General features: G+C 44.5%; 1 protein-coding gene across 1 annotated transcript in view; it reads left to right on the top strand.

The window, feature by feature from the left end:
• Positions 1-2761: 2761 nt before the first annotated feature.
• The window catches only part of Cers5 (ceramide synthase 5), a 29022-nt gene continuing 19991 nt past the window's right edge, over positions 2762-11792 (top strand). The window contains exon 1 of the mRNA XM_038343268.1: positions 2762-3034. Within this exon, the coding sequence (XP_038199196.1) occupies positions 2838-3034 (197 nt within the window). The 5' untranslated portion in view covers positions 2762-2837. The remainder of the gene's footprint in view (positions 3035-11792) is intronic.

Genomic DNA, 11792 nt, shown 5'->3' with positions numbered 1-11792 from the left:
CACACGATGGCTCACACCCATCTATGAGATATGCTGCCCAGAACACTATATACATAATAAATAAATTTAAAAAAAAGAAAAAGAAAGAATTTGAACAAATAAAAGACCTGAATTTCTTGTTAGAAATAAGGTTTTATTGGTATTGTGTAACTGGTGATTTCTCTCCTACCTGCCAGTTCCCAAATTAACTACTCTGAGGCTTAATTTTAATATAGACTGTCTGGCCTATTAGCTCAGAATTATTATTACTAGCTCTTACAACTTAAATTATCCCATTTCTATTATTCTATATTTTACCTCAAGGCTCATGACTTGTTACCTCACATCTTGCTTCTCCAGCGGCTGGCTGCTGGCATCTCCCCAATTCTACCTTCTTTCTCCCTGTATGTCTGTTTGAATTTCCCACCTGGTTATATCCTGCCTGTCTATTGGCCAAATCAGGTTCTTTATTAACCAATGGTAATAAAACATATTCACAGCATACAGAGAGACATCCCACATTGGTGTTGGAAAGAGAAGATTAATAATTGTTTCTTCTAAAGTCTATAAAAATTACAAGATAGCTGGGAATGGAGAGATGGTACAGTGGATACTTGTTGTTCTTACAGAGTACCCAGGCTTGGTTTCCAGCACCCACATGGTGGCTCACAACTATCTGTAACTTCAATTCCAAGGGATCTGGTGCCCGTTTTTGACATCCACAGGCACCAGGCACATCTGCAGTACATATACATTTGAGCAAAACATTTATATAATTAACACACACACACACACACACACACACACACACACATGAGTAGTTGCCATAATACTAATTCTGAGTTTAGATGGACATGGCTTTAAGCAATTCAGGTGGCAGTGATGTCACTTATGAATTTGTTAGAGCCGGGCGGTGGTGGTGCACACCTTTAATCCCAGGAGGCAGAGGCAGGCGGATCTTTGTGAGTTCAAGGCCAGCCTGGTCTACAAGAGCTAGTTCCAGGACTGGCTCCAAAGCTAGAGAGAAAACCTGTTTTGAAAAACAAAAAAAAACAAAAAAAAAAAAACAAAAAAAAAAGAAAGAAAAGAAAAGAAAAGAAAAATGTTAGAAAAAATGCAGAGCTGAGGGTATGGCGCAGCTGGAGAGCATATACTTCATTTGTGCAAGGCCCCAGGCTGAATGCCCAACACCAAAAAAGTAAATACAACTATGTGGGATGGGTTCTGTCCTCTAGCATCCTTCAACCAGAGTATCTCTGGCTGGGCCCAGAAAACTTAAAACACACACTTCCTATGGCGCACGGGCTGAATTAAGGTTTGAAAAGCACGGAGGTGCTCATTGCAGTTGCTCTTCCGTGACGCCCCCTCACCTTGACCCTTAAGCTTAGCTTACTGGTTGGAAAGTTACTTTGTTGTCCTCAGACCTAAAGTTGAGATTTACTTCTTGGAATTCCCATCACCACCCGTCCCTAGTTTCTGGCAATTAACCTTGTAGCTAGGTTTTAACTGATAGGGTTCAGGGTTCTCTGGCAACTGAAGGATAATTTAGTTTTCTGAGAGTGCCTGGTCTATGGTTTGCTTCCTTGTTTGTGGAGACGCACAAGAGTTCAATGTTCACTTGGAGCATTTACAATTGAGGTGGCTTGTAGGATAAGGAAATCAGAGCTCTGGAGGCTAAAGAGTCTCCCTTGTGGGATAAGGAAATCAGGACTCTGGAGGCTAAAGAGTTTCTAGTTTCAGCTGCTTATCTATATAACTTTGGGCAAACTATTCTGCCTCTTTGGACTTCAGTTTATCCCTCCATAAAATGACATAATGCTACTGATTTCATAGGAGGCAGGAGCAAAAGAACCTGTGGAACACATTCTTGGCAATGCTTGCTACAAGACAGATCTCATTAGAAAATGGCATTTATTTATTTTTATTTTTTCCCCTTTTCCCCATGGGGGAAAAAGGGGAACTTCTTGGTTTGATACCGTGTTCAAACTGGTTTTAAAACTAACAATTCTCTTGTTTCAACCACCCAAGTGCTGGCTGAGATTACAGTTATGAAATACCAGCTCCCCTCTCCCACAGTCCTATTCAAAAGAGACTGGGGGTGAGTGGGGTCTCACGTGGCTCAGGTTGGCCTTGAACTTCCTGGCAGCAGAGGACGACCTAAACCTTCAGCCTCCACCTTCCTGTGCTGGAATTACAGAGTTGTAATTTAAGGATATCTTAAGGCCCCACATTTTCTCTGAGAAAAAGTGAAAGTGACTTTAAGACCTAAAGCTAAGAAGAAGGATGGAGACCGTGGAGGTGCATCAAAAAAGAGATTGGGATTAACAAATCTGTTTATGGTGAAATGGGTTGTAGTTAGAATCAGTTCGGACGAAAGGCACAGCAGATCGACTGGGACACAGGCGGGGAGTGAAGATCAGAACTGTATCAACTGGCTGGGAGCCAGGATTTGAATCTACTGGACTAGGAGGAATGTTTCCAGAAGGGAGAAACTAGCCCGAAGTAGGGGTGTGGCCGTGGCTGTGTCAAACCTGCTGCAAGAAGCTGGGCGGGGCTCAGGCTGCAGGTGAGAGGGCGTGGCAGAACGTGTGGGCGTGGCCAAGGCGAGCGGGACGAGCCAAAGCGAGGCCCCACCTGAGGGTGCCCGGGTTCCTGCGGCGGCGGAGTGGGCGGGAAGGCGAGATGGGCGGGGAGGAGGCCAGGCCTGCCGGAGAGGCGGGCTGGGCTGCTGGGAGGACCCGGGGACGGAAGAGGGTGGCCGTAGGCCGGGCCCCGCCCCGGGGCTGCTTCCCAGCGGGTTCCGTTGGCCGTGGCTGCAGCGGAGGCTGTGGCGGCGGTGGCCGCCGGGCGGGCGTAAGATGGCGACTGCGGCGGCGGGAGCCCTGGGCCTCCTGTGGGGCTGGCTGTGGAGCGAGCGCTTCTGGCTGCCGCAGAACGTGAGCTGGGCCGACCTGGAGGGCCCGGCCGACGGCTACGGCTACCCGCGCGCCCGGCACATGCTGTCGGTGTTCCCGCTGGCGGCAGGCATCTTCTCCGTGAGGCTGCTCTTCGAGCGGTGAGAGCTGCTGTGCAAGGCCGGGGGCGGCGGGCGAGCGGGGGCCGGCGGGCGAGCGGGGGCCGGCGGGCGAGCCGGAGACCGAGGCCCGGAAGCGACCGGGGGAGCCGAGGCCGCCGTGGGGATGCGCGCAGCCCGTGGACGCGCTCTCGGAGCCTGCGTGCATCCCGCGAGTCCGGGGTGTGGGCGAGTGAAAGAGGGCCGAGGGGGGCGCCGGGTCCCCCGAAGTGCAGACCCGGGACTTGCGTGGGGTTCTTAAAGGCTGCCTTTCCACCTCCGAGAGCCCGGGAGTGAGTCGCGCTCCCGCAGAGCCCTGCGCGAGGACCAGGAAGGGCCCAGGAGAACCAGAATTAGTTGGGCTCTTGAAAGTTTGTGGGCTCAGTGCAGGCACCAGACTTTCTGAGCGACATAGGGGCATGCATGGGATGTGATGCTTTCCAAAATTACTTTAGCTTCTGAGAGGTGAAGGAAACCGGATCAGTTAGGCCCCAAGCCCGGATTTGTTAGCGCGTGGACGCCTGTTAGTGTGACAGTCGACGTCTCGCTTGGATAGGGTGTGGTGAAGCCTGAGGCTTCCAAAGTTTGGGGAAGGTGTCAAGAGGAACTGCCCAGCGGGCCTTGAAGGCCTGCACGGGAGGAGGAGTGGTCATTTTGAAGGCCTCGGAGCTGGGGGGTTATTGGAAAACAGTTTTGTGAACCAGCTTCTAAGGCTGTAGTATTTGCCTTAACCATATGCTCTGAGTTGGTTTCCCCCTTTTTTTGAATGGTGGGTCTTATCTGCTGCCAAAAAGATATTACTCAACGAGGGTTTTATGATTTTATAATGTGGATTTATTATAGCAGTGTGTGTTTTTGATAAAGCTTACTCAAACGCCAAGAAAGCATTTTCTGCATAGGCAGAGGCATCGTCTGTAAAAACCTTTGTCTAGAACAAGCAAGACTGTGTTGCAAGAGGCCCTTTTCTAGTGTGGAGATGTGGTTTAGACAAAATCATCCAGTACTGAGAAATATCTGTTTTGGATTACTTCTTTGATTTGCCTATGCCTAACTTTTTTTCTTACATGTAGCTAGTCACTTATCTGCATTTATTACTGCTGTTTGTTTCTTGTAAAAGTGCTGTACCAGATACTCAAGTGAAGAAGTGAATAATATATAATACACAAATGTGTTTTTTAGATGAAGTAAATGAAATTCAAAGTCAGTGCCTTTTCTGGGCCCCAGGAACTTAGAGTTTTCCAAGGTAATCATTATTTTAAGTATCCTTGAGGTGGAGGTGCAGGCTTAGGAGTAATACGAGACATAATGACTATCAAGGGAAACAGACAATCCAATACAGAATCTTCTTTCATTGCCATAGGAATATAGTCTTCGCTTTTCATATAGGTCTATACCAGTTCTGTGAGTTCCCTCTGCTAGTGATGTAGATCCCTTGTTTATAAACACCATTTTCCATAAAGTTATGTTTTCAATTCTAAGGGTTTCCCCAGATGGCTGGAGACTGCTTCCTGGAGGAGTCGCTGGAAAAGAGCCTTTCCCTTTGGGAATTCTAGCTGCACGTTTCTATGGTGACCAGTGTCAGGGTGAGCAGGCACTCTGTCTAGTGTTCTTGTCTAGTAGGGACACTCACCTTGTTTCCTCACCTGTGATCCTAGGAAAAGTTGGCCCTAGAAACAGTCTTGCTATTTTGTTTCCCTTTAAGACTCGCTTTCACAGAAAGTGCTTAGAATCCTCAGCTGCTTTGTTGGGTCGCTGGTCTTCCAAAGAGGGAGCAGCAGCTACACTAAAGCACAGTGAAAGCCTATCCTGGGGCCTGGAGAGAAGACTCAGACTTTCAGAACTGTGCCAGACAATCAAGTGCCTTCCAGAGTTTGATTCCCAGCTCACAACCCTCTGCAACTCCAGTTCCAGGGGATTGGAGGCCCTCTTCTGACTCCATGGGCATCAAGCATGCACATGATGCACAGACATACATGCCATCAACACACACATAATAAATTAGGGATTTTTGCAGGATATAGTGGCACACACATTAATCCCAGCACTCAAGACACAGAGAAAGGCAGATCTCTGAATTCGAGGCCATCTTCTTAGTCTCAAAGTGAGTTACAGGACAACCATTGAGACCCTGTCTCAATAATACAAAAAAAAAAAGCCTATCCAAAATAATTGGGAAGTTGGTTTTTTCTGCATTTTCTCATTTAGTTTCTAGAAACAAATGATGTAGCAAATCATAGATTGGCACATGGTAGATGCCAACCTCCTTTTGCAGACAATAAACTAAGTCTAGCACGAGCTGGAGGTTTTACTCATTGGTGCTCCACCCAGTATTGAGCTCCTTTCCCCATGTTTGGAGTTCTTTGATAGTATATGATAGGACTATTTCCCTTAAGCTACCTTTTAGGCGTTTTTGTTTGCTTGAGACAGAAGCTTGACTATGTAGCTAGCTGGACTGATACTTTATAGTCCAACTGGACTTGATCTCACAGGAATTCTTCCTTAGCCTCACCAATTCTGGGGTTACAAATGTGCACCGTTACATTAGTTGTAAGATTTAACTTCTACCCCAGTACCCAAGAAGCTGAGGCAGGAAGATCATGAACTTGAGGGCCAGTCTGGGCTATATAGTGAGTTCCAGGCCAGCCAAAACCGTGTATTGAGGCTGTCTATCAAAATGGGGGAGCGAGGAGGGTTTAACTTTTTTTCAGGGGGCGGAATCCAAGGTACTCCTGTACTTGATTTAATGTGTTTGTAAGAGAGGGAAGCTTGAATTATTACTCTATATCTTGAGATGGATATAGATAGATGTAGAGATATTTAAGAAAGGGTCTGTCTATGTAGCCCTGGTTGTTCTGGAATTTGCTACGTAGCCTCCAACTCAACCTCTGCCTCCCGAATATTGGGGTTAAGAGCTATGTTTTATGTTTTAAGGAACCAACCTTCCTTCCTTTCTTTCTTTCTTTCTTTCTTTCTTTCTTTCTTTCTTTCTTTCTTTCTTTCTTTCTTTCTTTCTTTCTTTCTTTCTCGAGACAAGGTTTCCCTGTAGTTTTGAATCCTGTTCTGGAACTAGACCAAGATGACCTCAGACTCAGAGATTTGCCTGCCTCTACTTCCTGAATGCTGGGATTAAAGGTGTGTGCCACCACCATCTGGATGTTTTAAGGAATCTTAATCCTATCCTACTTAATAAAAAGCTATTCTCCCCCTGATAAAGTTTTGCCATGTATTCTCGGCTAGCTCAGAACTCAAAATCCTCCTGCTTTGGCCTCCCAACTGCAAGGATCACAGGTAGATGCAAACAGGCCAAGCCTGGTAATGTTTCTCAGAGGTCTATCAAAAATTGGAGTTTACTTTCTTTTCCTTCTCATAAACCATAGTGCCTTTCTTTCCTTTCCATATTCTCTGGAGAACCGCAGCCTCCTCTAATAGAAATTACTGAAAAACTATCTGACCATAAATAAAATATATCTCCTGCAGTTCAGACTGGCTTCAGCTCACCACGTCACTCAGCCTGGCCTTAACTCCTGGATCTTCCTACCCCCACTGCCCAAGGGCTAGGATTACAAGCATGAGCCGTCACACCTAGCACTATTATCTACTTTTTTCTAGAACTACAGTGTGGATTTCAGGATATAGCTCTGAGATGGAGTGTTTGCCCTGGGCTCAATCTCCAGCACAGGCAAAACCAAATTCACCCCAGAAGTAGTTATTACCTATCAAACAAAAGTGGGATGATCTATCTAGTGCCCAGTGTAGCATGTGACCAGTAAATATTTGTGGGATGGTTAGAAAGGGCCTGCTCATCTACACAGATGCTCAGAGGAGCTTTCAGGGTTACCGAGATGTCCGATGTGAAATAGACACTTTGAGTCAGAGGGTGCGGATTCTGTGTTACCTTACACCATGTTATAGATGCACACCTGGCATTTTGTACAGCCTCTACTATCTTCCCTCTCACATACATACTTGTGATACCCACTGCCTGCCTCCATGCTCTCCCACAGAGATGCTAACTCTTCCAGGTTTATTCTTTTCTCTAATATTGTATTGTTCATTGAAACCTGAGAGAATGGTCTAAGCCGATCTGTTGTATCTGATTTTTGTCTGTTTTGTTTCTGAGACTGACAGGATCTCTCTTGCCCATGCCACCCTCCCTCTTCCTCCTGATTGTTGGGATTACAGACATGAACAACTTCTCTGGATTTTTAAGCTAAATTTTAATATAAAGTTGTTTGAAACCTGAGTACTTGTCCCTTGGGATCAAGCAGGAGCCAGTGGCTAGATACTGATATCACCACATCTGCGTAGGCTAATTTATTTGGGATGTTATTGCGACAGGAGTTCATGCTGCCGGAAGACAATTATTTTGTGAATCATGCAGGACAAGGGTAAGCACTTTCCCTGCTGCTTAGTTCAGTCTTCTCTCTCGTCACTCAAAGGCAACTTCCCTAGGGTGCCTGAAGAATTTTCCTAATAGCATTTTCTGTCACTGAGAACTGGATAATTTCACTTGCTGGCCTGTTATGTCTTTGAGACATGGCCTTGCTATATAGCCCTGGCTTGCTTGGAACTTGATATGTAGAATGAAGAGGTTGGCCTCAAACTCCAGAGCTCTCCTATCGTTGCTTTCTGAGTGCTGGGGTTAAAAGCAGGCACCACCACACCTGGCTGGGCACATTTCTTAGCCTGTCTTTCTCTTTCCCCTACCCCAGATAGGGTTTCACGGTATAACTCTGGCTGTCCTGGAACACATCACTTTAGCCAGTATTAACACTCCTTCCAGAGGTCAGAGCCTGTGACGATAGCCGTAGATGCTGATTAGGTTATAAGAACACAGCCCATTCCTCTGTGACCCAAGCTTATTCTGTTGAGCATTGTTGAATTGCAAATCACATGGAATTAAATGACATTTGCAAATCAGCTGAGTTGGTTGGGAAAATGGTCACATGGCTCTGTCTTATCTAAAACTCACTTCTCAGCCAGCTGATCATTCTGAGATGATCAGAAGCCTGAGTCCCTCCTCACTCGGGAAAACTTTTTCTGCACAGTCCGTGTTGGTGTTTTGCAGACAACACAGTATTGTCATGACTGAGATCAGGTTCCCGAGATCCTGGAGACAGTGTATCTGTCACTGAAAAGAAACGTGTTACTTAGTTTTTGCTAGTACCACCTCTTGATTCAAAGTAATAAAGTCTTCTAAATAAGTAAAGAGGTTAATGAAAGAGCAGAAATAACATCTATACCTTCCTTGTATAGTGCGAAGAGATGTGCCTATTTTAAATTCCTCTCCAGAGATATTTTTAGACAAATAAAATCTTAGTTATAAAGAATATACCAAGTTTTGACCATTTGTACTTGAATCTATTCCAATTTTAGCATTAGGGAAATTGAGATATTGTTGTAAAAGGAGTTATTCATAACTTTCCAAAACCAAATAAAGAAACCAGCTTCCTTGATAGAATAATTAGAATAATATTGTCCAGTATAGTAACCACTGCACAAGGCTCTTAGGATTTCAAATATGAGGACTCAGAGTTGAGATATAAAGTTAATAAAAAGTATACACTGGCTTTAAAAAACGACATCTCAGTTTTTACGTTTATTGAGGCAGGGTCTTGTGTATTCCAGGCTGGCTTCAGATGACTAAGCTTATCTGGTTTATAGAGCCAAGGGCTTCCTTGGTGAGCATTGTAACTGATGAGCTACATTCCTAGCCTTCACTTTCTGCTCATTTACATGTTGACAAGCCAGTACCTTGTACAACTTCTGTTTTGTTTTGTTTTGTTTTGTTTGAAGCAGAGTCTCCTGTAGCTTAGGCTGGCCTCCGACTCCTTAGGTAGCTGAAGCTGGCTGGCCTTGAGCTCTTCATCCTCCTGCTTCTACATCCAGAATGTTAGGATCACAGGTGTACACTACCATACCAAGCTTAATATTTTGGATCTGTCATATAAAATCAATAATGTAAAAATTAATTTTGCTTGGGCTTGTCTGTCTGTTTTGATGGTTTGATTAAAAGCTTTCACCACTATATCCAGTTTAGAGGACAACTTTTTTGTTTGTTTTGTTTTTTTGAGACAGGGTTTCTCTGTGTAGCCCTTGCTGTCCTGGGGAACCCATCTGTAGACTAGGCCAGCCTCAAACTCAGAGATCTACTTGTCTCTGCCTCCCAAGTGTTGGGTTTAAAGGTGTGTATCACCACTGGTAAAACCCGAGGATAACTTTGTTGTTTTGTTTACTTTTGTTTTTCAAGACAGGGTTTCTCTTTGTAGCCTTGACTCTTCTAGACTCACTCTGTAGACCAGGCTGGCCTCGAACTCAAAAGATCTGCCTGCCTTTGCCTCCAGGGTGCTGGGATTAAAGGTGTGCACCACCACCATCTAGTTCTGAGGACATTGTTTTTTTTTTTTTGTTTGTTTGTTTTTTTAATATTTATTTATTTATTATGTATACAGTACTCTGTCTGTGTGTATGTCTGCAGGCCAGAAGAGGGCACCAGACCCCATTACGGATGGTTGTGAGCCACCATGTGGTTGCTGGGAATTGAACTCAGGACCTTTGGAAGAGCAGGCAATGCTCTTAACCTCTGAACCATCTCTCCAGCCCCTGAGGACATTGTTTTAAAAATTATTTTATGTGCATGAGTGTCTTGCCTACATATAATCTGTGCACTCTGTGGACCTGGTGTCTGTGGAGGCCTGTAAGAACACTAGGTCCACAGAGAATGCATCAGGTAGATCCATTGAAATGCATTGAAACCAGAGCTAATAGGTTGTGAGCTGCTGGGTGGATTCTGAGAGCCAAAAATGGGTCTTAAAGAACAGCAGTGTTTCTTACTGTTTATCCATCTCTCTAGCTCAGAGAATAATATTTTAAGAGTAGATTCTCACAGACTGGGTACAGTGATACACACTTCTAATCCCACCACTTGGGAGGCACTGGTGAGACCAGCTTCATCTACAGAGTTCACCAGGGCAACCAGGGCTACACACAGAAACTGCATTTTGAAAAAAACAAAAAAATAAATAAAAACTAGGCATGATGGCATACACTTGTAATCCCATCATTCAGGATGGAGATAGAAGGATCAAAAGAGGGGCCTCCCCCACCACTGCCAAAAAAATCATAAGGAAACTTATGTTTGTTTTTCGAGACAGGATTTCTCCATGTAACAGCCTTGAGTGTCCTGGAACTCACTCTGTAGACCAGGCTGGCCTCGCACTCAAAAGATCTGCCTGCTCTGTCTCCCTAATGCTGAGATCAAAGGTGTGCGCCACCACCACCCAGTGACAAGATAAAATCTTAACAGTGGGCAGAGTGAGTAGAGGTCCTCAAGGGCTAGGAGAATTTCTAATATTAGTCCCTGAGTGATTTAAGTAATCAGATATTCTATTTTTACTGATATTTGATTGATAATAACATCTGGTTAACCATTGCACTGTATTTTTACTGTCTAAATCTGCTCAGTAGTTAATGATCTGTAAACAAACAAACAAGTTTGTCAAGTAGTCATGTGTACACTGGAGCTGTGGGGCCCAGGAGGGCAGTGAGAGTAATCACATTCTGTGTTGTGGCTTATGAATCCAGGGTTTCTAGTTGACTGTGGTGACCCAGGCCTATAATTCAGCACTCACAGGATTGAAGCAAGATCACAAATTTGTGTCCAAAATTAGCAAACACAGCCGGGCGGTGGTGGCGCACGCCTTTAATCCCAGCACTCGGGAGGCAGAGGCAGGCGGATCTCTGTGAGTTCGAGGCCAGCCTGGTCTACAAGAGCTAGTTCCAGGACAGGCTCTAAAAAAAAAAAAAAAAAAAAAAAAAAAAAAAAAAAAAGCTGCAGAGAAACCCTGTCTCGAAAAACCAAAAAAAAAAAAAAAAAAAAAAAAGAAAAAAAAAAAAAAAAACAAAAATAACAAACACTAGAGGTGGGGGTGGGGGGATTAAGAAAAATATTCCTTGCCGGGTGGTGGTGGCGCACGCCTTTAATCCCAGCACTCGGGAGGCGGAGGCAGGCGGATCTCTGTGAGTTCAAGGCCAGCCTGGTCTACAAGAGCTAGTTTCAGGACAGGCTCAAAAGCCACAGAGAAACTCTGTCTCGAAAAACCAAAAAAAAAAAAAAAAAAAAAAAAAGAAAAGAAAAAAGAAAAATATTCCTTGTAGATTTTAGCTTCTGGGTAGCAGCTGTCTTAGAAGTTTCCATTATAGGCACAGAGTGTCTTCAATTAAATCAGATTGTTGTGGTTGTTTAATTCTTCCTGATCATAGATGAAAACTAGCTTACTTAGGGCTAGAGAAATGCTCATCAGTTTAGAGTACTTGCTATTCTTGCAGAGGTCCTGGGTTCAGTTTCCAACACACACGTGGTGAGTTAAAAAACCATCCCTAACTTCATTTCCAGGGCATCCAACACATTCCTCACCTCCTCAGGTATCAGGCATGCCCGTGGTGCACATACATGGTGGCAAAACACACATACACATAGAATAAAATGTTGGTTAACTTGAATTTCTGATTCTTCAGAAGGCGGTGACCTTCTACACTTGATAAAGCACAAAGCTGACCCAGCAAGTCTTTGTCTTTTGAGGTGGCACTTCACCTAACAGGGATTTTTTTTTTTTAAAGGAATTTATGTATTCATTTACTCACTCATTTACTGAGACATGGTCTCATTGTACAGACCAAGCTGTGTTCAGAGAAATCCATGTGTGCCTGTTTAAGGAGTATCAATGATTTATTAAGATATGAAAGGGGGGAAATACACTCA

This window comes from Arvicola amphibius, chromosome 9, assembly GCF_903992535.2.
Source record: "Arvicola amphibius chromosome 9, mArvAmp1.2, whole genome shotgun sequence".
In the NCBI taxonomy this organism is placed as follows: Eukaryota; Metazoa; Chordata; class Mammalia; order Rodentia; family Cricetidae; genus Arvicola; species Arvicola amphibius.
Note: the sequence above shows the minus strand (reverse complement) of the source record. Positions and strands in the feature narration are given on the sequence as shown.